Source organism: Convolutriloba macropyga, chromosome 2 (assembly GCF_964194025.1).
Source record: "Convolutriloba macropyga chromosome 2, txConMacr16.3, whole genome shotgun sequence".
In the NCBI taxonomy this organism is placed as follows: Eukaryota; Metazoa; Xenacoelomorpha; order Acoela; family Convolutidae; genus Convolutriloba; species Convolutriloba macropyga.
In genome coordinates, this window is record NC_134469.1 from 17,234,237 (window position 1) to 17,261,227 (window position 26,991).

Consider the following 26,991-nt stretch of genomic DNA (forward strand, 5'->3'; position numbering starts at 1 on the left):
GCAAGATTATTTTGTTTGCACTCATTTTGAAATTTTTTCCTCCCTTTTCCTTTTTCTTTCTTTTTCTTTTTTTTCCTTGAACACATTACCAATTTTTAATTTTCTATCAGGGTTTCAAATGCATTTTGGTCCAATATAATGAAATCTAATATTTACAATTTGGACAAGAGATAGAATAACAACAAAAAAATATGAATGTTTGAAAGTGAATGTGAATGTGAATGTGAATGACCGCGGATATCGCAGACCTCGACATAATTTAAAAAAAAACTGAGTTTATTTCTTTTCCTAACCTAATTTAAATTCAGAGTTGCGGATATCGCAAACTTAGACTCTATAATTCTAAAAAATTATTTTATTAAAAAACCTAAAAATGCAAATCATCTAGGACATCTTTGTCTGCGGATATCGCTAGACATATATTGCCACTAGAAAAATTTTAAAATTGTCATCTTATTTGTCTCTTTGCTGCGCATATTGTAAGCAGTAAGGGGTTTGATTTTTCTTTGTAGAGCAAGAGGTATAAACCTAAAAATTTTTCATTTCTCATCTTCCCATTTAGCTGCGAATATCGCGAGCCAAAAGGACAACGAGAACTTTCTAGGACAATGAGAAGGGGGACAATGAGACAAGAAGTCTAAAATGAAAGAAAACATATGCCTTAAACTTACTACCATTCCATCTTGCTGCGAATATTGCAAGCAAAATGAATGAATAGGGACATTCGAGCCTATAGTCTCATCATTTTAGTTTTGCTACTTTGTGGGGTTAACATGAAATTTACTACAGAAATTTATTTAATAATAAGAACAAAAAATTTAAGTTTCCACTGTTAACCATAATAAGCTATGGACTTTAGTTTTTCGATTGTCTCTTGTTATCAGGTGAAAACTTCTCTCGACCCTTTTCACAGGATCGCTCATCCGCTTCCTTCATAAATTTTCGCTTTATTTTACCGGTCAATAAAAACTAATAAATTTAATCGAAAATTTGGTACCGGTAGACGCCCGTAATGTTATACACACAATGAAGTATATATATATATATATATATATATATATATATATATAAAACATAATTATTTAGACAACAACGGAGATGGCCAAAGTGAGTCGAGACAGGGTTTTGTTCACACAGACCAAGGCTCAGAGGAGGTATGAGTTCAGAGAAAGACAGGAGAAGAGGCTGCAGAACATGGCTAGGAAGAGGAAATTCCCCGACAATGCATGGTTGCCACCATCTAACCCAGGTTTAAAAATTCACGAGGTGATGAGACGAAAACATTAGGAAAAAACACACTAATAAAGTTCAAGTATCTTTAACTTAGCGGAGTTAAGATAAACTCATGTAAAGGCAAAATTTAGGTAAACGTTACCTCAACTTTCTCTTAAATTGGGTTAAGTTAAGCCTTAATTTTGTAAAGGTAAATTTGATTTCTTTTTTGGTACATATTGAGTAAAAAACTCACACTTTTAGAAAATATTTATCCTCTATTTGAGGTTTCGCTAATTAATTTTCTTGGAACAAAGAGGGATCTGTTGGCAGAAATCCCTACAAAAAGTAAACAAAACATAGTGTTCAGTGGTCATTAAAAAAGTAATGGTAAAGTGGATCAAGAACAGTTTTCGAAACCTGACCACTGTTTTTTATATTTTTAATAGCCACAAGGCGAAAGCTGGGGCTATTATTGGCAGTCGCCTGGTTTTTGTACAATTAAAAGAAATTGAATTGCATTGACGCGCTGTCTTTTTTTTTAATAGCCGCCCTCATCTTCTCAGCCGTTAATAGCCGCCCTCATCTTCTCAGCCGGCTATTATAGCGCTCCTATTTTTACAATTCAAAGAATTTGAATTGTATTGCGGCGCTGTCTTTTTTTTACGACTCGAAGAGGAGTATTGGTTTTTTACGACTCGAAGAGGAGTATTGGTTTTCTTAAGGTTTTTTTTACCGGAAGTACTATTCGTTCAGACGATGTTTTGACCTAAAAGCGAAAGCGATTAAAATTGCAGTGTGAAATAATTTTTTCTGAGCGAGAGAAGTTTTTTGATCATGCGCTGCGTTTAGTGAATGACTGTTTGACATTGAAAAGTAGTTTTTGACTGAATGGCACATATAGATAACCGTTTTTAGCGGTTTTTTCGTCTAAGTGGCCGAGTTTTTTTGCTTGTAATTTGGTTTTTTGTAGAAATAATTTTTAATCGATGCTATGTTGAAATGTAAACCCCGGAAATTGATAGCACAGTATTTTGCATAGCCTGAAATTGCGTTTCAAATGCGAAATTGGCACGTATTTCTTGATTTTTTAGTTAATTTTTGGCTTTTTTCTATTAATCTCTTCATTTTTGGATCTTTTAGCTGTTTTTTTTTGTCAAAAATCAGTTAATATGGCAATTTCCCTTTGATAATTCATATACTCAATGCCTCTTTCTACCTCGATGTAATTTTGTTTCATAAAATTGTACATTTGCTAATCCGATTTTCGTAGTATTTGCAAATTTTTTTCAGTTTTTTGTTAGTATTTTGCTTTTAATTACTAGAAATAGTATTTTGGGGAACATGAGAGACTTTAATTTCGTTTCAATAAAAATTTAATCGTTTTTTGGTGCTAAGTTTTTGAAAAAACATAAATTTTTTTCATAAATGCAGTCTTAAATGTTTTTTGACAACTTTTTTGCAAAATGTTTCATTGTTTCGTATGTCTGAATTCTGCTTTTTCTTGTTTTATTCTGTTCAGCAAGTTGGATTTTTGTCTCGAATGACTCGTTGTCTTTTCTATGTCTCGAATGCTGATCAATGAAATGTACTAGTTTTTCTTGATTTTTTTAAATTTGATTTTTAACTTTCAAAAATCAAGAATTGGTCTTTTTGTTACGGTGTTCCTAACATTGTGTCCATATTCTTCACATTCTCGTTTGTATAGTTCTATTTTTGTCCTGGCACCTACTTTTGTATTCGTTATATTGTTTTTTCAGTTGTTGAAAAATTGAATGAATTCAGCTTTTTCTTAGATCTTGGTTTCTTCGGTTTGCAATTGATTTAAATCAAAATAAGGCAGTACTGGGAGTTTGCTAGAAAGTCTTTTCCAACATTTCGACTTGTTACTATTCATTGCAATTTTATTCCGGGCTTGGTATTGTTTTTAGACGATTGTTTGCCTTTGAATATTATTCTGTTGCTTTTGTTTTTCTATGATTAATTTAATTTTTGAATTAGAATGAAATCATGTTGTCTAGCATAGATACAACAAAGAAGAATCTTGTATTATTTTTGTCTTAATTGCCGTGATTAGAAATCTAATTGTAGTGGTTCTCTGATTCTTAAGTTTGAGCACTCTTTTTTGAATAATTTTGACTTTCCTGTCATTTTTGAAAAGTTTATATCTGCCGTTTGCTTTCGCGATCTTCTTGAGATTAGAATCATTAATTATCTGAGGGCAATTGATGGCCCTGTCATCTTTGTCAGGCTATCAGTTTTTTGACCATCCTAAAAATTTCAGACTTTTTAAACTTTACCAAACGTTCTCAATAATAAAATTTTGCTGCATTTTCTTTCTCTTGGTGACAGTGGTTTAAATTTCATCGATTTTTAGATCAGACCCGCGGAGGTAATGAGTTAATGGTTTAATACAAAAGGTTATGGCTTCAGCTTTTTGTGAAGTTTTGGTGCTTCGAGTCGCTTCCGGAATTCTTCCGGCTATGTTCTTAAGGTTTTTTTTTACCGGAAGTACTATTCGTTCAGACGATGTTTTGACCTAAAAGCGAAAGTGAGTAAAATTGCCGTGTGAACTAATTTTTTCTGAGCGAGAGAAGTTTTTTGATCATGCGCTGCGTTTAGTGAATGACTTTTTTACTTTGAAAAGTAGTTTTTGACTGAATGGCACTTATAGATAACCGTTTTTAGCGGTTTTTTCGTCTCAGTGGCCCATTTTTTGCTGGTAATTTGTTTTTTTTTTGTAGAAATGACTTTTATTTGATGCTATATGTAAAAGTAAACCTGGGAAATTGATTTTGCAGAGCCTAAAAATGCCGTTCAAGTTCAAAATTGACACATATTTTTTTGAATTTTTAGTTATTTTTTGGCTTTTTTCTATTAATTTCTGCATTTTTGGTTGTTGCAGCCGTCTTTTTTGTCAGAAATCAGTTAATATGGCAACTTCCCTTTGACAGTTAGTATACTCAACGCCTCTTTCTACCTCGATGTAATTTTGTTTTATAAAATTGTACATATGCTAATCCGATTTTGGTAGTTTTTCCCAATTTTCCTGTTTTTTTTGTCTGTATATTGGTTTTAATTACTAGAAATAGTCTTTTTGTGAAACATGAGGGACTTTAATTTTGTTTAAATGAAAATTCAATTATTTGTTAGCGTCAAGATTTTGAAAAACAGTTACGATTTTTTTCATAAATGCAATCTTAAACATTTTTCGACCATTTTCTTTTTGCAAAATGTTTAGTATGTTTGACTTTTGCTTTTTTGTTCTGTTCAGGAGGATGGATCTTTGTCTCGAATGACTCGTTGTCTTTTCTATGTCTCAAACGCTGAGCAATGAAATAAATGTATTCGTTTTTTGATTTTTTCAATTTGGTTTTTAACTTTCAAAAATCAAGAATTAGTCTTCGTTACGGCGTTCCTTGGCTGGTGTCCTTATCCTTCACATTGTAGTTTCCATCATTCTAGATTTGTCCTGACACCTACTTTTATACTGGTTATAATGATTTTTTCAGTTAATAAAAAATTGACTGATTTCAGCTTTTTCTTAGATTTTCGTCATTTCTTTGGTTTGCAATTCATTTCATCATAATTTATTCCTAGGACTTTGCTAGGAAACCTATTCCAGAATTTCTACTTATCACTGTTTATTGCAATTTTCTTCAGGCCTTGGTGTTGTTTTTAAGCAATTGTTTGCCTTTGATTATTATTCTGTTGCTTGTCTAAACCTATGGTTAATTTAATTTTTGAATTAGTATGAAATCATGTCTGGAATATATACATCGAGGAAAAAGTATTTGTTGTTTTTGTCTTAATGCAGTTATTAGAAATCTAATTGTAAGTAATTTTCCGGTTCTTAAATTTAAGCTTTTTTTTTGAAAAATTCAACCTAATTTCTAAGATTATTATCTGCCGTTTTCTTTCATGACCTTTGAGATCAGAATCCTGAAATTTTGGGCAATTGATAATCCTGTCAAATTTTCAGCCTATCAGGATTGTGGTGATTCTAATTATTTCGGAGCTTTTTTAACGTTGCCAAACGTTCACACATTTTCATGATTTTTGAAGTCAAATTGGAGTAGTGATTTTGGTCACGCCGAAACAGGAAATGGAGCGAAAAAGCGAGTGGTTTTGCGGCGTGAATTTTTTTCGCTCTAATTTTAAAGTAAAGTGCGAAAATGGTGTTTTGAACAAAAATTCGGTTTCTCGCTAGTGGTTTTTTGTTCACATGCGGCATTTTGAAATTGATTTTTTGTTTTTTTTCTTATTTTTTGATCTGATTTTTTTAAAATGGTTTTCTCAATTCACTCATAGTCCATTCTAGGTCTAGTTTTTCTGTTTAGTCAATGAAAATTCTTTGAATTGTACGTCAGGACTTGTCCTGCTATTTTTTTTACTTCGTCGAATAAGAAAATGTTTCGCTTTACCTCATTTTGCCGCTTTTTCAACATTTTGCGTGATATCTTTTTGACTTCTCTAGGCTAGTTTCTCTCTTCTCTCATTCTGCTAAAAGTGATTTTGAACACCAGTTGCTCAGCAAAGCAATTCAAAATGAAAAGAGTCAGTATAAAAAATTGAAGTCAGAAGTAGAAACGGGATAAGCCCATAAGGCCCAGTTTTAGATGTCCGCTAATTGAACGTCGTTCCAATAACTCTTAGTTACCATCTCTAATACTTATTGGTATTGATAGTAGCCCCTGTAGCCTCTCTTTAAGAAACAGAAGTACGTTATGTTCAACTACGAAATGCCATCAAAATAAATCGGACTTAAAAAATGTTTTTGTACAAAAATCTTCTTTTTTCAATATCTTCTATTCTTTCAATCCCAATCATGCTTATTGGAATCAACGGCGGCTATTTTCCGCCAATCTGCCGGGTATGTTTCAAGATTTGTTCACATTTGTTTCAAATGTTTCTTGTCAGCGATAGGTCAAATTGGAGTGGTCATTTTCATCACGCTGGAGCACTAGGAGGGAAAAAAGCGAATAGTTTTAAGTCGGGACTTATTTGAAAATACTTGTCAAATGAAGTGCTAAGAAATGCAGTTAAACAGTTTTTTGACACAAAATTTTTCACGTGCGGCAAATTGACGTCTGTTCCCGCTGATCTTCTCTACTTTATCTATAGGATTTTTAAAGACGTTTAATGGGTGCTTCAATACTGCTGAAGAGTGCTTTAATATTTAAACATTGCTTAGTTCCATTCTTTTAGACTCCTCAATAGGCGACTAAAGGTTTTTCACGACTTAAAAGCTATCCGTCATCTTAAAATTAGTGAGTATTTTGGATTCTAGTGTTTAATTGATCTCAAACGAAGCTTGTAGCAATTATATTAGTGCTGTTGGTCTCTTTTAAAGCGATTTTTCGCTTGACCAATTTTTCGTGTTCCATTTGAGCCTTGATTCTTAAATGACAAACATGTAGCGCCCGGTGGTTTTCATTAGAGGCCCTTAGCAGCTTTCAGTAGTCCTTTAAGTGCTTAAGGTGATGAGGCTATCGACAAGGCCGTAGTTTAAGGTTAAATGGTCACTTTTAGGAGTTTTTGGGCCAAAAATGTTGCATTTTATCGTGTTTTTTGTCATTTTTCAAACTTTTGGGACCAGTCTACAATTGAGGCTGGTTAAAGTTGATGAGGTCTTTTCAAAGACATAAGTACTTTGACCATTTCAGGAACTATATGTTTTGGTAATCCAAACAGAAACACGCATTATAACATTCTCTTCTAATTTTTACAATTTTTAGAGCTTTTTCAAAATGGTTGACCTTTTTTGAATTTTTGAGCGCTAGGTGTCAAAGAACCTCGTCTAATAAATTACTGCATAAATTCTTGTGGTAATAGAATTGTTTTCAGAATTTTAACATCACGACTTTTGGCGTCTTTTGACAAATGTTGCATTTTTTTCATGTTTTTTGACATTATTTGTCATTATTCAAGTTTTTCCGGACCCAGAGGCCAGAAAATCTACTTATCAGTTTGATAATAAGTTACTAAAATGTGTTTTTGGCCATAGAATAGATTTCATTATTTTAATATCGCAATTTTTGTAAGTTTTTAAATAAATTTTTACGTTTCTCTAGCCTCAAGAGCCAAAGAACATCCTTTAAGGTTTGAGAAAGCAAATTTAGGGTTTTAAATTAAGCAATATTTTAAAAATGCATCTTCAATTTTTTCAAAATTTTTGAGTATTTTTTTTAAATTTTTGTTTTTAAGTTTTTACCCGGCACCAGAGATCCAGGGACCTCCTCCAAGGATTGATTTTAAACCTCTGCATGGTTTCTACGTTTAACAGATTATAATAGAATGGTTTATAATTTATTGACTCTTGTCTTTTTTATCAAATTTAATTTCAAATTTAAAAAAATTTTTATTGATTCAAGTTAATGGATCTGTTTGAGCCAGTCAAACTATTTAGGGCTAGACATAGGGATACTGGATAGTCTCTTGAGACAATGAAATAATTCTGAAGATATTAATATTGCAAATTTAGCAAGATTTTTGTAAAAATTAACAATTGTTTTTAATATTTTTGAGTTTTTTTGGCCTTTTTCTGAGTTTAAAGATCATTACTGACCAACGAATATTTTTTGTCTTACAGAGGGGTAACATGACATAACTCCAGAGACAGAAAAAGGTTTTTGACATTTTTTTGCTGCTAAATATAGCAACTTTTTTGAATTTTGCGCTTTCAGTTTTTTTTTTTCTGTATGATTTAGTTACTAACAAAGCTAAGAAAATAAGAAGCTGCAGAGTCGAATCTCATCATAAAAACTATTTATAGCTCTCTCTCCCTGTCTGTTGGTTTCGGTTTCTTTCTTTCTTTTTCTCCGTCACGTTTTATCTCTCGCACACTATCTCTCTGTCTCTCTCTCTCTCTCTCTCTCTCTCTCTCTCTCTCTCTCTCTCTCTCTCTCTCTCTCTCTCTCTCTCTCTCTCCCTCTCTTTCCTTAACTCCTTTGTTGATGCCGCACTTCAGCTGCTGTTAAGTGTTGTGATGTCATCATTTATTACCCTTGCCTCACGCATTTTCCATTAAGCTGAAGCTAGCCTCACTAAACCGTAGCTGGTTACTGACGAAGCTACGTGCTTGCCGGTAGTTTGAGAGCAATTCGCCTGAGCTTTGTCGGTTATTTGTTTTGAGTGTTTGAGTCTCATCAATAATAGATCTTAATGAGTTTCAAGATATATATTAAATTATATCTCAATGGTTTCAGCACATGTTTAACTACACCTCAAAAATGAAGCTTCTAACTACTTTCACACGTTTTGCTTGCTTTCAAAATTTGTTGTTGATTTTTTTTATTTTTCGATTTCTTTTAGATTTGTTGTTCTGCAACTAAATGTCACTAGTAGCGATTCTTTAGGCTTTCTAATAATCACTTGGGAATGTTTCTAATCTTTTTCTACAACATCTGACAATTTTAACGTCTTTCATACAACTTGTTTCAAAAACTAATGAGGGATTTTTCGGATTTTACCCCTTTTGGTAATTGTTTTTTTGTTGCTTGGTCGTTTAGCTATCTTTGAGAACTTTTATGATTAATTTGGTTACGCATAAAATAATTGACTTAAAGGTTTAGTTGATTGCCAACAAGTTTTTTGTTCTGACAATTGTTTTTTTTTTCTTACTTTTGATTGTTTCTTGCATTTTTTGATGATTTTTTTTACGCGAATACTGGTTTTTTCATTAAAGTTGATGTCTGCTTCTTATCTATTGATTCCATTTATTCTATTTTAAATGCTGTGATGACACATTTTTTCGATGACATCGTAAAAACAGTTTTTTTGCCAAAGGTTGTTTGTTGTCCATTTACTTCGTCATTCAGTAGTTTTCTTCACAGCTGGCGTTTGGTGTATAAACTACCATTTTGTAAAAAACTTTCAACGTTAACGTTGCTGGAAATATTTACTTCGATATCCCTTGTCTAAAAAGGGAAAAAATAAAATTGTTCGTTGACTTTTGAAGTGTTCCGTTGACGTTTTCGTATTTGAATGGTCTATTATGAGAGCTCTACTTTTGATGGGGTTGATAGCGTTGTCTTTTGTTTGTTTAACTCTTCAGCACAGCTTTGATTTTTGTTTTTTCATCAAGACTTTCGTTACGACCATATGACGTCACGATTTCTTCAAGTCTTCTTTTTGCTCATTCGGTCGTGTAATTTAAACTGAATTGAGTGCTTGATGTCATTTTTCGCTCTGATCTTTTTTAAGGATCATTTTATTTATTAATATTTCTTTAGCTTAACCATTCAAGTAGATTAACCCTTGCTGAACACACTTCAATTTACTTTAAATTTACTCTTGCCTTCAATTTACCTCAACTTGATTATGAGAGCTAAAGCCGTAACAATACCACAACAAAAAATTTTAACTTTCCCCCATCCTATCTGAAAATTATCTTAACCTTCTACGTTAGCTGTTGAGGTAAAATTTTCTGAACTTGGTTTGCTTTAAGTTTAGTGTAATTTTACGCTTAAGATAAAATCGTAGTTTGAGATCAAGTAAAGTTAATGTAAAGAAAATTAAATTTACGTCAACCGTTAATTTAACACTTTAAGGTAATTTTAAGGTAAATAAGGGGTTTTACGGTAAGTTAAGAAAACTTGTGGTTTCTTTGTTAGGGCAGTGAGGCCTTAAATTTAAGGTAAAGTTAATACAATTTTGAGGTAAATTAAGGAAATGTTGTCTCAACAGTTAGGATAAAGCGTTCACTGAGTTTTTAGGTTAGTTATATTAAAGTTAAGGTTGTGTTAAGGTAGTAAGGCGTTAAGGTTTGAGATACATTTAAGGTAAAGTGAAAAAAGCCAGATTTGCCTCAACAGTTAATTGAGTTTAGATAATCTTAAGTTAAATTTACATTAACTTTATTTATTGTAATGAAACTTAAAAATTGTTTTGATAGAAAACTTGTATTTAGCACTCTTCGAATTGAACAAACGTTCTTCATATCCCCGTGAACAAACTGTTTTTTTTCTCAGTGGGCGGATAAATAAACTAACTAATGCGTGTTTCGCATTTTTTTGGGGGGTTTTTACAGCCTAATAAGTGGTTGGAGTCGCCTTTAAAAACATATCCCCACTCATCATAGTGTTGTTATAATAACAAACATAGATTGTAATATTCAGCATGGGAAGTTTGAAAACGGTTCTACATATTTCTTTAAGTGACTTTGAAAAATATTTCTTGAAAAGGAAACTGATATTATCTTCAATGGTGGAAGAAAACGCATTAATGAAACGGAGAAAGTTAATCTGTGTTGCCTCAACTAGCTTGCCTTTGTATGAAGAGAACGATTTGAAAAAAAAAACAGTTCAGACTCCTATCCTGACGTTGTACCGCGGCTATTGGGCAAAAAGGAAAAATGATGAGCAATTCTTTATGAACAATTTCTGCCACTTTTTAAAATCTGTAAATTGAAAATTCAAATTTTATGAGCACAACGAAAACGTTTGGTTACACATTGATGTTTTAAGAATCACTTTTTTTAAACATCTGAATAGTTTGGTCCTTATACTACAAGCAGAAATATTTCTACTATAGAAATATGATTAAAACAAAAGATGCAAGATGTTGTTTTTCAATTTTAGATCGACCTAAAATTCTCCGGTACAGAGAAGGTCCGTTCATAGAGGAGCAGGAGCTGAATATAAGCGATATCCAGCACATGCGCAACCAGAATGAGGTCAGGGTCAATAGGAAGATGGAACCGATAGAGAGACTGGCTGCAACTGGTCTGGACCAGGAGGGTTCTGCTGCCAGGAAGAGACTGGTGCCCATGGTTGTCCTCATCATCTTACTGCGCATAGCATGTGTAGGCTTTCCACCTAATCTTAATAAGAGAATAAGTTCAAAAAATTATGCCATGTGAAGTCAACCTAGTCAAGAGCGGGACTCCATGAATAGACTGGTGCACAATATCGGGCACATTTTGACAATTGGCGGTTAAATATGGCAGTAGTCCAGCACAAGCTGGTTTTGGTCGACTTTGCTCACACACTTGTCTTTCATCAGATAAAGTTCTTCGCCAAAAATATTGTAATGGGTCGGTCAATTGAAGATAAAAATAGTGCCAAATTTTTGCAGAAAATTAATTAATCAAATTTTATCCAATCTAGTCCATCTTTCCTTTAAATCGTTATTTAGCATAAAAGTGCGTGCGGGGTATACAGTTGTAAAATTAATTTGAAAGCAGAACTGAAAGAATCAAATATCAGCTGATAAAAAACTGTCGTTTTGAACAGTTTGCTTAGTCAACAATAACTTCATGAAAACGTTATGCAAAGTTTTACCAGCTAACCTGTAAATAAAAACATTTTAAGAAGCCGAAAGAGAAGCAAATTTCGTGTCATCTAGAAGTCGAAATAATGTGTTTTGTGCTTTTTTACATTGAGCTGTAACGTTACGAACCTTTTTTCACATCACGGGAAAATTTTTGGTTTTCATCCATTCAAATTGAAAAAAAAGTCAGAAAAATTTGGCAAAATACTTTTCTGAGTATCAAATTTGTTTAAAAATTTTTTCGTTAAAACCTTTTTGCTTTCAAAATTACGGTTCTCGGTTTCCATAAACTGTTATAAACAGAAAAGCATTTTTGCTTATCGAAATTGTTTCTAAACAATTAAATGTACAACGTTATGGCAGTTTGAAAGTGTGAATGTAGAATGTAAACATTTTTATAGACTACAGGAGTTGTCATTAATTTTTTTAAAATTTTAATCTGAACAGCGGTATATGTTAACCTCTAATGTGGTTATTTGAAGCACACTATTGAACTCCCCATTTAAGCTCCCCCTCCCTTGACCTGTTTTCTTCACAAGCTGTGTTTCCTGTTGATTTTGGTGTTGCATCTACGGTTATGCAATTTTATTTCAAGTAACATAATTGCTCCACCTGTGCAAAATTAGTTGGAGATAAAGTTTTATCCAGGCCAGGCTCTTTCATGTTGAGTTACTTTATGCCGATTGATATCTTTTCAAGCAGAATACATTAAAGGCGTCAGTAAATTTTTTTTCAAAAAGAATCAATCTCTACGGGATGTTTTATAGACGCGTGAGTACACAAGCAATTTATTCAGTTTATTCGTACATGCATAGTGTACTTTATGGAATCAATTAGGTACGAACCCGATATACTGGATAAAAAATTAGATGCAGTTCAAATACTTCTCAAAAAGCCAGTTTTGAATTCATCTTCCAATAAAATCGATTGCTAATGGCATCAATGATGCTTCAGCTAGTACTGACATGTGCCAGACTGTCCTTCTGGAACAGGTTCAACCAGGCTGTGGGGGGCACAGTGTACATAATGCGGGTGTTCCTCGTGATGGAGATGCTGTTCCTCAAGACAGCCAGAGGAATCACATTCGAGAGTGTGAAGACAAGGAAAACTGAGAGTGCAAACTACTACAGTGACTGGGAGTTCATTCTCTCAATTGTACTCTGTCTATTTGGTCAGTTTGTGTAACTGTCTTGTCGTTGAACCTTGGGCTTCAACGAGATAGTTCGCACCTTTTTTCTATTAATTCCCTTGAACGCTTGAACGGTTTTTCGTCTGACCCATTTGACTTTTCATCCACAAAAACAGGATAAGAAAGTAGCGCTCAAAGTGCATTAAGTGTCTGAGTAGCTCTCTTAGAGCCTCACGCCTTACTAGTCTCTAAGTATGCGATTCACCGAAACTGTTTCGAGGAGACATATTCAAGATGTGAAGGGTGGTTCTTGGTCTCAAAAGTTTACACCCTCTGTCATCCACCCTCCTCTCACTCAAACCACCCCAACCCCCACCCCCTCCGTCCACCCTCCTCCAATCCGGCCTACCCCCCCCCCCCCCCCCCCCCCACGGTTGACCCTCCCCCTCACTCCGCTCAAACCCTCCTGTTGCATCCCTAAGCCCCAGTTGGCTACTACCTAAGCCCACCGTTCACCGTCCGTTCGCCTGACGTCTATTTCTTAATTGGAGTTTAATTCTTCTCATGAGTTCAACCAAATTTTATCATGGGTTGAGTAAAATCTTTTCACAGGCATTTTAAGTCAGGAAGGGTTCTTTCAAAGTTATGCTCTTTTCATGGTTCGCGCAAAAATCTTTTCATAGGTATGTTTTTAAGCAAATGTGAAAAAATATAAAATATAAAATTAAAGAAATATCTATTTCTGTACAGAAGCAGCACCGGTGCAAGACTAAATGGCACTGCACCAGAGCATCGCATCTTTCAAAGCAGTTGGAAAAATGCCAAAATAGTTACAAATTTTTGCGATTTTTAAGATAAAGCAGTTATCGCAGCTGGATTATATTGCCACAATAGTTGACTAAATGAAGCTAGGTACTTTAATTGTAGTGGTATTCTTCCCAAATTGGTCGAGAACGGTCTTTTAATTATTCAGGGTCTGGACTAAGATAACTATACAATTTGGCACAATATATATATATATATATATATATATATATATATATATATATATATGATTTTTAGATTTTGCAATTATTAAGTTTTTATAGCCGCCGTCAGCCTGGTAAATGGCTATTATTTAGGCGCTCTCATTTTTACAATACAAAGAGTTTGATTTGTATTGAGGCGCTGTCTTTTTTTAAGATCTGTTCACATATTTTAATGATTCTTGAAGTCAAATTGGAGTAGTGATTTTGGTCACACCGAAACAAGTGGAGCGAAAAAGCGAGTGGTTTCGTAGCGTGAAATTTTTTTGCTGTATTTTTGAAGTAGAGAGAGAAAAGGGTGTTTGAACAAAAACTTTCTTTCTCGCTTGTGGTTTTTTATTCACATGCGGCATCTTGACATTGATTTTCCGTTTTTTTTTTATTTTTTTATCTGATTTTATTTAGAAATGGTTCTTCAAGTTCACTCATAGTCTGATATAGGTTGTTTTTCGTTTAGTCAATAATAATTCTTTGAATTGTTCGTCAGGACTTGTCCTGCTATGTTTTTTTTCTTCGTCGAATAAAAATTCTTTTTAGCTTGTTCAACATTTTGCGTGAAATGTTTTTTATTTTTCTAGGCTAGTTTCACTCTTCTCTCAATCTGCTAAATGTGTTTTTAGACAGCAGTAGCTCAGCAAAGCAATACAAAATGATCAGAGTCAGTATAAAGAACGAAATCAGAAATAGAAACGGTATAAACCCATAAAGCCCAATTTTAGATGCCCGTTACTCGAACATTGTTCTTATTTACCATCTCTAATGCTTATTCGTATTGATACTAGCCCCTTTATGAAAGTGTGGTGGTCTCATTACAAAACAGGATCATGTTCAGCACCAAAGTGACATCGAATTAGTTCCTACTTTAAAATTGTTTGTACAAAAATCTTTTTTTTTTTTCACTAGTTTTTTCTCTTCTTTCAATCCCATTCTTGGTTATGGGAATCAACGGCGGCTGTTTTCCGGCAATCTGCCGGGTATGTTGTTTTTTTTTCTGGACCGCCTGATTATGGTAATTTGTTGTCTGTACACGAGATCATTATTGTACACATCTTATCCGCGAAGTTATCCATTAAAGTATTCAATGTATGGTTACCGTAGAGCAATCCGCTAGTGTTCAATATTAAAAGAGTTTAAGTATAGAAAGTGAAGTAGTTGAAGACCATCATAGAAAAACTTTGATATATGATATCTGCAATAATTAAATTACGAAACTGTTCGCATTAAACAAATTTAACAATGATGCCATGTTTGACGACAGTTGATAGTATCGTTGATAGTAGTTCCCTAGTGATGATCAAGAAGATTCTTGCAAGTTTTAAATACTTTCAATAACTAGGGGAGTGGATTAAAATATCACAAAAACCTCGCAAAAGATAAATTTTGGTTAAAATATGAATATGTCGCAGTGCTCTAAAATACACGCTTGGTAATTTTCAGAGCTGTTAGGAAAAGTTTCAGACCTCCTATAGACAAAAAATTCCGACCGAGATATTAATTCTATAAAAAGTGAAAAATGATTTGAGGTAAGCACCTAATAAGCCTATGAAAGCAAATTATCATATAGCTTTTTAGGATTCTTGACTATTATTGTTCAGATATCCGGTCTCTGATTGTGGGTCAGATTGGGATTCCTGAGTTTGTGGTTATAATGTTCCACATGTATCTCAACTACTGCAAAATGACAGGCTAGCATTCATCTCGTTAACTTAGATTGGACAATGTTAAAAAGAACAAGACTGTTAGGATGAGCATTCGGTTAAAATGGTACATTGAAAGTACATTAAAATTACGTTAATGAAACGAAGTACATTATGATCTACCTTTTTCTTCCTAAGCTTCCCGCTTACAAAAATGTCAAGTATACTCTATATTTTTGCCAAGGATTAAGATTTTATGACACCCTTCTTTTGATGAAAAATGGAGACAATTTTTTTCAGAACAATTTTAAACAAGAAAATTCTTCAATCTATTTTTTAGTTAATTTGAAGTGATTTTTGAAATCATAGAATTTCTATATTCATCAATTAAATTGCTAAAGTTAACGTGATGCTTTTCTTCCTGAATTCCAGTACTTCTCGACACTTTCATGTTCCTGAGGAGTGATCACATAGCAGAGATCAACGTCATCCGCGTCATCAACTCAATTGTCCTGACTCACTACATATGTGCATGTATCTGGTATGCACTTGCCTGTCCCACCATGATATGTGGCTGGAATGTCATCAGGAAACAACACACCACCTCTTCTGCTCTCTCTTCACCTTTTAGGAACGAGTATTCCTGAGAATGGCCAAAAATGGGGCTTCGGTTATGAAACATTAGTATTATACTCTACCTTTTTAATAGCCGCGAAGCGATAGCGGGGCCGTGGTTTTTTTACGAACCAAAGCTGAGTATTAGTTTTCTAAAGGTTTTCATAAATCGAAGAGGCGTATTGATATTTTAAAGGTTTTTTACAACAAAGAATTGAATTGAATTGGGGGCGCTGTCTATTTTTTAAGAACTGTTCATGATATCTCATATTTGTTGAGTCGTGATTTCGGTCACCCCGAAACATGAAGTGGAATTAAAAAACGGAGCGGTTTTGCGAAGTGAACCTTCATCACTCTAGTTTTAAATGAGAGAGAAAACAGTGTTTGAACAAAATTGATTTTTGTTCAATCGTCATTAGTTGCTCTCAAGTGAAGATTGTATCAGCTGTAATAGTCCTGTGGTATTTTTGTATGCAATTTTTAATAGCCGCGTCAGCAATTCCAGGCTGCTATTATTGGGCTCCTATTTTTACAATTCAAAGAATTTGAATTGTATTGGGGCGCTGTCTTTTTTTTACGACTCGAAGAAGAGTATTGGTTTTCTCTCGGTCTTTTTTTTTTACAGGAAGTAGATTTGTTCACGCGGCATTTTGACCTAAAAGCAAAAGTAAGAAAAGCTGTCTTGGTGAACAGATTTTCGCTGAGCGAGAGATGTTTTTCGATCATGCGCTTCGTTTAGTGAATGACTTTTTGACTTTGAAAAGTAGTTTTTGACTGAATGGCACATATAGATAACCGTTTTTAGCAATTTTTTGGATTAAGTGGCACAATTTTTTTGCTTTTAATTTGGTTTCTTATAGAAATAAAGTTTATTTGATACTACACTGAAATTTCAACCTCGGAAATTGATTCCACAGTGTTTTGCAGAGCCCAAAAACGCGTTTCAATTTGAAAATTGGCACATTTCTTGATTTTTTAGTTCATTCTTGGCTTTTTTCTATTAATTTCTTCATTTTTGGATCTTTTAACCGTCTTTTTGTCAAAAATTAGTTAATATGGCAATTTTTCTTTGAAAATTCCTATACTCAACGCCTCTTTCTACCTCGATGTAATTTTGTTTTATAAAAATTACATATGCTAATCCGATTTTGGTAGTTTTTTCCGATTTTCGTCAGTTTTTTGTTTTTATTTTGGTTGTAATTGCTAGAAATAGTCTTTTTGTGCAACATGAGGGACTTTAATTTCGTTTCAATAAAAATTCAATCATTTTTTGGCTTTAGATTTTTTTAAAACAGTTAAAACTTTTTCATATATGCAGTCTTAAATGTTTTTTGACCATTTTTTTTGCAAAACGTTTAAATTTTTTGTATTTATGAATTCTACTTTTTCCTATTTTTTGTTCTCTTCAGGAGAATAGATCTTTGTATCGGATGATTAGTTATCTTTAATATGTCTTGGATGCTGAACAATGAAATGTACTCGTTTTTCTTGAATTTTTAATTGATTTTCAACTTTCAAAAATCAAGAATATGTTTGTCTTACCGTGTTTATTACGTTGTGCCAATATTCTTCACATTCTAGTTAGTATCATTCTATCTTTGTCCTGGCACCTACATTTGTTTTCGTAATGTTGATTTCAACTGTTAAAAAAGAATGATTTCAGATTTTCTCAGATTTTCGTTATTTCTTTGGTTTGCATTTGGTGTCATTCAACATAAGGCAGTACTGAGAGTTTGATAGCAGGCTTTTTCCACAATTTCCGCTTAAGACTATTTGCTGCAATTTTCTTCCGGCCTTGTTATTAAATTAAATGGTTTTTTGCCTTTGAATATTTTTCTGCTGCTTATGTCTTTTCTATGATCAATTTAATTTTTGAATTAGTATGCAATTATATTGTCTAGCATATGTACAACAAGGAACAAGTGTGTGTTGTTTTTTGTCTAAATTGAAGTGATTAGAAATTATTACAGGTGTTTTCTGATTCTTAAATTTGAGCTTTCTGTTTTGAGAAGATTTAATTAGTTTCTAAGATTATTATCTGCCGTTTGCTTTCGCGATCTTTTTCAGATTAGAATCATGAATTGTTTGAGGGCAATTGATAACCTTGTCAGCTGTTCCAGTCTATCACTTTTCTGACCTCTTTATTTATTTCGGTTTTTTAACGTTACCAAACGTTTTCAATAATGGAAAATTTTGCTGCATTTTGTTTCTCTTGGTGACAGTGGTTTAAGTTTCACCAAGTTTTAGAGCAGACCTGGAGAGGTAGTGAATTAATGGTTTAAAACAAAAGGTAGTGGCTTCCGCTGCAATTACGGTGTTGTTAATGAAGTTTTGACTCTTCGATTTGCTTCCGGAGTTCTTCCGGCTATGTTTTTAAGATCTGTTCACACATTTTCATGATTTTTGAAGTCAAATTGGAGTAGTGATTTTGGTCGATTTTGGAGCGAAAAAGGGATTGGTTTTGCGGCGTGATTTTTTTTCGCTCTAATTTTAAAGTAGAGTGCGAAAATGGTGTTTGAACAAAAATTCTGTTTCTCGCTAGTGGTTTTTTGTTCACATGCGGCAATTTCACTCTGATTTTTACTGTTTTTTCGATTTTTTGGATTGCATTTTTTTCTAAATGGTTTCCCCAATCCATTCACAACTTAATCTAGGCCTAGTTTTTTGTTTGAATTAAATTTTCATTTCTCGCTAGTGGTTTTTTTGTTCACATGCGGCATTTTGTCATTGTTTTTTTTTGTTTTTTTTTCTTATTTTTTGATCTGATTTTTTTAAAATGATTTTCTCAATTCACTCATAGTCCGTTCCAGGTCTAGTTTTTCTGTTTAGTCAATGAAAATTCTTTGAATTGTCCGTCAGGATTTGTCCTGCTATGTTTTTTTTACTTCGTGTAACAGATTTTTGTTTCGTCTTACCCTGCGTCCCGCGTTTTTGTTTTTTAGGTGATTTGCGTGACTTACCACACTCAATAAAATGACTTCTGAACTCATTAGTTTGCAACTTAGTAGTGCCAAACATATATGCGTTAATTCTTGATTATTAGAGTCTTAAGTTTTTGATTTCGAATATTAATTTTGAAAAGCTTTATTAGGACTTTCTCCTTATAGAGCTTATGTGTCTCATAAAAATGACAGTCCGAATCTAACCCAAAAAGTCTAGTGGTCTAATAGAGGACTGGTGGTCATAGCCACAACCATCTATCGCGGCTATTTTGCGGTAATGTGCCGGCTATGTTTTCTAGTGACCAATTTTTTTGTCTTACGCATTTGACTTTTCGTCCTCAAAAACAAGATAAGCAGGGAACGCTTGGAAGGCATTAGGTGGCCGAGCAGCTCTCTTACATTCTTACGCCTTGTTAGTCTCCAATTCACCGAATCTGTTTTGAGGAATCAATTTCAAAAGCTGTGAAGTGCGGTTCCTAGTCTCAAAAATGTAACCCCCTCAGTCATCTGCTCCCCTACATCAGTTTAACCCCGCCTCTCCGCTCATTTCTCCTAATGTAAGCGTCCCTAAGCCACAGTTGGTTGCTACCGAAGCGAACCGCTCGCCGTTGGCTTCAGAGCAATTGGCCCGACGCTAGTCAGTTATGTTTGTTTTTGCTGTTTTATTCATTGAACAGCTGCCAAAAGTTACTTTATATGGACGTAACTGCCGTTTTCATGATATTGGTGCTGACATTGATGCTCAAATAATTTTTTAAAATTTTAAAAATGGCCATTCGGGGCCTCTATTTTTCTTCCATCAACTGAAACTAAAATGCATTTTTGAAGCTGGTATAAGTGAAAAAAAGGAAGATAATAAGTATCGACTTTCACTGACGTCAAATTAGAGGGGTGATCTTTAATTGCTCTTGAACGAAGTTCATTGCAATTATTGTACACGCGTGTGTCTTTTTAATGCAAATTTTTCGCTTGACAGTTTTGCGCTTCTCTTCAAGAACGTTCTTTTACTTCTCAAGTCACTTTTTCACGCTTTCGTTCTTCATTTTCGAGTGATCGCTATCGCTCCGAAGTAAAGCGAATATAAAATTGGTTGCAGAAAAGGAGTGTTAAGTGAGCTGTAGCGCAGTGGTTAGTGGTTAAGGCTGTGGATTGGGAGGTCAGTGGTTTGAATCACGGCGGGGGGCAAATTTTTTGCACCCATGAAGAAAAATTGATCTAGGCTACTGCCCTTGAATTAAATTGCCTCGCCTGTCGTTCAAGAGCAATTCTTCCGACATTTGTCGGTTTATGTTTTTCGGTTTTTTCTTTGTATTTGACATGTTTCTTTATAAATGGTTTTCCAAATCTCCTCTTTGTCATCTTTAGGTTTAGTTGTTTGTTCTGTTAACATATATAGAGGAATACTGATACAGATGAATTATTAAAACAAGAGTTTATAGTCTACGATTCTTCGGTTGGTTTCAGGCATTCTTGTGTTTATACATTTTTGCTTTCTTCCGCGTTGAAATTGATCCGGCGTTTGATCTATAGTTTTTAAAAAAGATTTTTTACTTCAGTCATACAAATGACATTTACATTCACTAAATTAGGTTCAGTTGAGGACGCAAAGTCAGCAATTTTTGAAGTGAAATTATCAGATTGAAAAATTTTGGTGCTTTCTAACACTTCACACTCACCTACCTCCATCCCACCTCCTTCCCCACCCAAGAATCACCGCCTCCACCACACAACCGCCAGCACTTTTTTGCCACACTCCGTCACTACTCTCCCGGCCTCCGGAAGCCCATTATTTTAATGTCGAAAACAAACTTCATTCTTCTTTTTTATATAGGTTTTAGGTAGTTGGAGTTTAGAAGTTGACGTGTTTTTTAAGGAAATAATTTAAAATTTTTGAAGCTGGATGAAGCCTTGGTTCTTTTTTGGAGTATTTCGTTGATGTCTTCGTTTCATCGCCTTCCATATTTTGACCACTCGCCAAATTTTGACCACACAACAAATTGACCACTCGCCAAGGAATCAAAGTGCGACTTGTTTCGGTGACTTCCACCATTTTGCAACTAAATTTGTGTGCATGACGTCATTTTTACTGCATTTTGTATAGATTTTTAGGTCAATCGTTCGATTAGTTAGTTAAGCATACATGATTTACCTCACTTAATAAAATGACTTCTGTTGTCGAGAATGTAAACTATCAATGAAATTAAATAGAGGTTTTTGTGAGGGACAATTGTGTTTGAAACTTGTTTCCGAAATAATTTGGAATAAGAATAAATTCTCATTCCGAATTGCAGCCTTTTGCCTTTATGCTTGGTGATTTTTGTAAAACTACCCGGCCTACAAGTCTGTTTCGCGGCTATTTTCCAGCAACCTGCCGGATATTTTCCAACAGCACGCCCTGATATTTTCCTCTTTTTCACAGCTCTCTAAGCTTTCGAGCTATAAGTTTTTCTTGTCTCAAGGTTTAAAAGCTTCTAAGACTTCAATAAAATTTGACGGAGTTCTACTTTATGCGAGAGGGCAAAAGTGGTGCTGTTGCCCAGGGAATGCTGGATAGTGAAAGGAGACGTGACAGGAAATGCTCTCCCAAACACATCTAAAACAAATCCTTTGGGTGAGTGTCTGTTTTTATGAAGTGAATTTTTGATAACAAGCTTTTCTTCTTCATTTCTCAAATATGAAATTCTAACTGTACACTCGGCTATTTTTGACGGTTTTTCAGCTTATTTTTTACATTTTCCGGCTGTTTTATCCTTTTCTTACTGCCAAGACTTGGATTAAGCCTAAAACTAACCGACAAGACTGCACAAGACTGAATTATGATCATATAGCTCTGAATCAGTGCTGATACTTGCAATTATACTTGCCCATTACTGATAATGACTTGGCGTTAAGTACGGGTAATCATTGGGAACAAACAATTCGTCAAATTGTCATCAGTCAAGGGTGGGTTTTATGAAAAAAAAACAGGCTGGCTTCAATTTAATGAAAGACAATTTTCAAGCAAATTTGTTTTAGTGTACTCCGACGTTTACTTCATTGATGAGAATGTTCTGAAGAAATCGCCCAAAGCATTTTTGCCCAGTGGGATCACACCTGGTCGCACCACAGCCAGAATGATATACCTGGATGGAGTTGAGTGGGTTTATCGGGGAGGAAGATTCTGGGATGTGGACCCCACCGAATACACCGTCTATTATGACAAGTTCGACGATAGTGCATCTAATATAGGCAAAAGGGTGAGATAACAGAGAGGTACTTGTTCAAAATGCGTTGAGACTTTCAAACCGTATCGAAATTACGTACGATCAAACAAGACTATTGCGTTAATTTTTCAGTGCAAATTTGTGTAATCCCATACAATTAGCGGTCGGTGTTAATTGTGCTCAAATTTTTTTCGTCAAAATGTCAAATTTGGTCTTTTTAAGCATTACTTTCTAACCCATCAAAAAACATTGGGTAAATAAATTTAAGGAAGCCGGGTCTAGCAAATAAACCGCCAGGTAAAATATCCCGAGTCTGATTCTAATCGAAAAGAATTCACCACGGAAATAAAACCCACGGAAATAACCCACCATAGAAACAAACCACAGAAACAAACACCCAGAAAGAAACATTAACCTTAAATCTCACTAATGATAAATTTTTTGGTTGTGATAGTTTTCTATCAAGTCCCGAGGGCAGCGATGCATGGCTCTTATATATATTCGAATCGGTTTTTCCCAAGGGTCATTTTTCCTTGAGGTTTTCCTTACTAAAAAAATTAGGTTGTTGTTTTGAAAGCGAAAGAAAACATTTGCAGTTCCTCAGACAAAAAAAAAACAAATAGCGCGAGTTGTTTCAGCTGCTTCAGTGCATCTATTTTGTTACCATGGTAACGACGACCACAGGTTTTGGCATCATGACTCCTCACACTGCATTCGAGAAGATGCTGGCTCAGGGCATGTGTCTCTGGGGCATCATATTCTACTCCATTGTCACAGCTCAGATCACATCTTACTTGATCAACATTGTCGGCACACAGTTCGAGTGGAGACAGAGAATGTAAAATGTTATTCTTATATAAAACCTTTGAGGACCAACGTAATTCATATCAACACTTGGAGCAATTGTTCGTTTTCCCAAAGTATAAGTCAGTGGGGTTAAAAGTGATGGGGGGGGGGGTATGTTCGTACGAATTTATAACGTGACTTAAGTATAGCGCTGTAGTTCTCCACATGTTTTGACTACTGTGCTTGGGTAGTTTCTTGGGCATCTCTGGTATCGCCAATTATCGGGTTCGCAAAATCGAACTAATTGCTGGTGTCTCTACTTAAGTCGTCTAATTGCTGGTGACTGGGATGGAGCCAACTGATCGTAAAAATTGACGTAAAAAATTTGCTGAAACGATTGTGTGTGAAATATTGATGGGGTTCCTATTGTAGGTACGTGCGTGAGCAGCATCTGCAGTGGCACAAAGTGTCTAAGAATAAGATCAATCAAATGAAACAGCTCTACAACTTCATGTGGAGAATGACTAGAGGCAAAAACATCACAGACCTCATCCAGGTTAGTCTCTTACTCCCATTCACTCATTATATATATATTGAAACGGCTTCCTGGATCTCTAGTTGCTAGTTAGGATGGCACCTTCATAACTTTACTCACGGCATATTTTGCTTATTTATGCATACTATCATCCGAAATATAACTGTCCATGAAAGCCACTAGACATATTAGCGTATCTTCAAAAGACTTTAATTTTAATCTTTAAATTTGTGATTTTGAGCAAACGTTTCCGATCAATTTTGATAAATAAAGAGAGCTCGCTAGATCTGATAACAACTGCTAGAGCTTAAGTTAATTCAAACTACTGACTGGAACCAGAACATTATGAGCTGAGCCTTGTCTTTTTGTTGTCCAATTCCTCAAAATGTTGATTGCTTTGAAGCGAACACAAGCTTTGGCATTTAAAACATTTTTCTATTTCAGGAGTTGAACCCGTACGAGAGAGGCCGCCTCTGTAACAGGTTGTATGCAAACTACCTCAAGAAGATTCCACAGCTGCACAAGGTGCCTGATGAGGGCATGAAGAGAATTGCCGTAGAGGTCAAACAGATCCATGTAGCCAAGGCATCTAATTAACTAACTATGATCATTTAGCATGCTCCACAAACTACAGGCAACCACCATTGATAACAAAAAACAATTTTGAGAACTTTACCAACCCACCTCTCTTGTAGAATTTAGTTCCTGCGTAGCTTATTGACACCTTTGTTAGTCACAACTTTATCTTTCACACCCAGAACTTTTGCGGGTAAAATAAATAGGTCCTAATTTTGACAGGTCTCAAATACAAATATGCGTCTTAACATTAGGGCTAATGAAACAAACACTTAGGACTCAAATACCTTGTTCTAACAAAGATAAGACCGAATTAGCACACAAATGACCAACAATACCAAAAGTGGAGTTTTGCACGGCAAATAACACCTCATAAGAGGCACACAAAATTGTGGCGCGATTTAGAGCAAGGCAAATAAGACCAAGATTATTCGAGTTGGAAAACCTCGGTGTCATTCACTTTAAAACTTAGCCTGCTGAAACTCCAATCAAAGGAAAAGGAAATCAATTTGGTGCCCTTATATCTTCTTTTTTTTTGTTCATTAAAACTGAACATATCTAATTGCTATTATTGGCCTTGCTCCATATTACCCTTGTTCGCCAGGCTTTAAAATTTAACTTACTCGCAGTATGGACGGCAAAATTGTTAAAGCGCGACATGGAAAGGCCCCGATAAAACTACCTCCAGTGGCTGGCAAAACGCCACGGGCAAAGCATATTCGAAACTCCAAAATGAAGGCAAAGAGGCGAACAAAAAGCGGCAAGTCTAACAATGGAAAGAAGACCCTCGCAGCGAAATCAGACGAGCAATCACAGCAATCAAGCAAGCAACAACAGCCACCAAACGGTCAACAACAACAGCAACACGAACAACAGCATCAACGAGCATGTGATAGCGACTTGTCCGACGACGAAAAAGCCGAGCAACAAGCGCTATTGGAGATAAAGAAGAAAGTGCAAATCGAGCGTCCATATGCAGTGTAAAAGCGAACTTTAATTTAACTTAGATATCTGTCATGTGTGTGCTAGTCCGGGTTAATAAATTATGTCATCTAAATTGAACAACTTACCCCTCATTTCTTTTGCTTAACACGAGTAACAATAAAACAATGCATTGTTCCACCGCTCATGCCGGCCTTTAAGTAAATTCCTCCTCTATTTGGGCCCATTTTATTTCCAGTGTAGCAATCCCAGTGGGCTTGCTCGAACTCATCGGTGTCATAAAACATGTAAATATTAGTTCTAAAGGTTCGGGCTAGCATTCTCAAATCTGTTGTTGTAACGAAATTAAGGTCATCTGGGCCATTAATAAGAGGGTCAGCGCCCATCAGATTTAATAAGTGGCGGTCCGGGCCTTCTTTCCGTAAAGAAAGAATTATTACTTCAATTTTTCCGCCTTGATTAGGGTTTCCGGTCAAAATTGTGCTAAGTGCAGCGCACACGCAATTGTAATCGGGATCAATAGTGTCCACAGTTTTAGGAATAAAAGAAGTAGGATCTAACGAAGGGGCGTTCTTGAAACAATTGCTTTCCAGTAACGGCCTTTCCTTAATAACTAGTCCTAGTTCGTAACAGATTCTATCCAGAGTAGAGCGAGAAGCATGAACTAAGGGACCGGTGAAACGTCGATGAATAATTTGTTCATTGCAATATTCACAGGTGCGTACTACTTCCCGAACAATAAAACGGGTTCCTTGGACATCGTAGGATTGTTTAACAAGCCGCTCGAGTTTAACTGCTTTAATATGCTCATGGTCCCGATGTAGTTTTTGGATAATAAAACTGGCATTCCTCGAATGCAATACTTTGAGTCCGGTCTTTTTATTAAATAGAGTTAGTTTTGGTTTGTTGTAGCGACTACATAATTGTTTAAAATGGTGCTTTTTCTGTCGATTAAAATTGACATCTTCTGGAAATGTTCCACGACGATGAAATTTGAGAATAGACTGATATAATTGGAAATCCATTGGCGCTCTAAGTTAGTAGGTAAATGAAAGCTAGTAGGAATTAAGGTTTAATGAATTTGTTAGTTGGTGATTTACTAGTTCATTGGTATTTACATAAGTTCATTGGCAAACAAGAATTGGCGTGCACACCTTGACTGAGTTATCAGAGCATGAAATATTGATCTGCTACTCTCTGGTACAGCTTCAGGGCCCCTTTTGTCCCAAATCCAAGCGTCCATATTTTTGCGACCCCCCCGCAAGTCCTGAAAACCCTACTTCCCCAAGTCCGATCACCATGAAATTTTAACTGATCACTTCCGGGACAATTTCTTACACATTGAGAAAAACAACGGGCTTTTTCCTGTACCCGAAACCGTTCTTTTGACTTTTAAAGTAAACAAAGAAAAAAGATGAAAGATTAGTTTCTTATACTCCTTTGAAAGAAACGACATTTTTTTCCAGAGTCAAAACATTTTACCAAGGCCTCGTTCAGAGTGGAAAGTTGGGATAAAATACCTTTCAATCCCAAAGTATTCGCACTGAAACCATTCCTCAAGGGAATAAGGGACAGAAAGAGCTAAGTTTTATTTTTCTTTTTTTTGATGACTCTAGGGAAATGGTTAAAGTTTTATTTAGAACGGAACATTACTCCAGCCTAAATGGGAAACAAAGGTATCATAGTTTAAATTGGATGCGTATTCTTTACTTAGGAGGGAAAAAGCAAGCGTGCGGAAAAATTGCACACATATTGCTCAGCATGAAACATGGATTGTGCCATATTCTGAAATTATCAAACCGAGTTAAACACGCAGCTCCGGTCATCTCGAACAAACATCAACATAAGATAAGTGGCATCTTGTGACTGACCTTCCACGCCAACCATAACACTTACACGTTAGGTCAGAATGTTCTAAAAGGAACGACACGTTACGTTTTGCTGATAAAAAACTGATAAGGTTGAGTACCCTTAGGCACAAGAAAAACGACCAGAGAGAGATTTGCGAATCTGAAAAGCAGTAGTTCGTTAATTAAGTTAGTTATAGTTTGAGAGACGAAGTTGCCGCGTGAGTTCAACTTTCCTAGAAGAAAATAAGTGTTGAAAAGAGCGATTAA

The 26,991-nt window shown here is 35.1% G+C and overlaps 2 protein-coding genes across 4 annotated transcripts in view; one reads left to right on the forward strand and one right to left on the reverse strand.

Moving 5' to 3' along the window:
• The window catches only part of LOC142357308 (uncharacterized), a 77,090-nt gene extending 53,051 nt beyond the window's left edge, over positions 1 to 24,039 (forward strand). Inside the window, exons 19-28 of the mRNA XM_075408955.1 lie at positions 1,087 to 1,249; positions 10,794 to 11,017; positions 12,439 to 12,655; positions 15,234 to 15,323; positions 15,708 to 15,861; positions 21,370 to 21,443; positions 21,848 to 22,068; positions 22,674 to 22,873; positions 23,254 to 23,377; positions 23,801 to 24,039. Coding sequence (XP_075265070.1) covers positions 1,087 to 1,249; positions 10,794 to 11,017; positions 12,439 to 12,655; positions 15,234 to 15,323; positions 15,708 to 15,861; positions 21,370 to 21,443; positions 21,848 to 22,068; positions 22,674 to 22,873; positions 23,254 to 23,377; positions 23,801 to 23,953 — 1,620 coding nt within the window. The 3' untranslated portion in view covers positions 23,954 to 24,039. The remainder of the gene's footprint in view (positions 1 to 1,086; positions 1,250 to 10,793; positions 11,018 to 12,438; positions 12,656 to 15,233; positions 15,324 to 15,707; positions 15,862 to 21,369; positions 21,444 to 21,847; positions 22,069 to 22,673; positions 22,874 to 23,253; positions 23,378 to 23,800) is intronic.
• The window catches only part of LOC142357315 (metal cation symporter ZIP14-like), a 339,525-nt gene extending 314,251 nt beyond the window's left edge, over positions 1 to 25,274 (reverse strand). For all 3 annotated transcript variants that reach the window (XM_075408967.1, XM_075408981.1, XM_075408975.1), the window contains exon 1: positions 25,264 to 25,274. The gene's annotated coding sequence lies outside the window, so the exon portion shown is untranslated. The remainder of the gene's footprint in view (positions 1 to 25,263) is intronic.
• Positions 25,275 to 26,991: the final 1,717 nt, after the last annotated feature.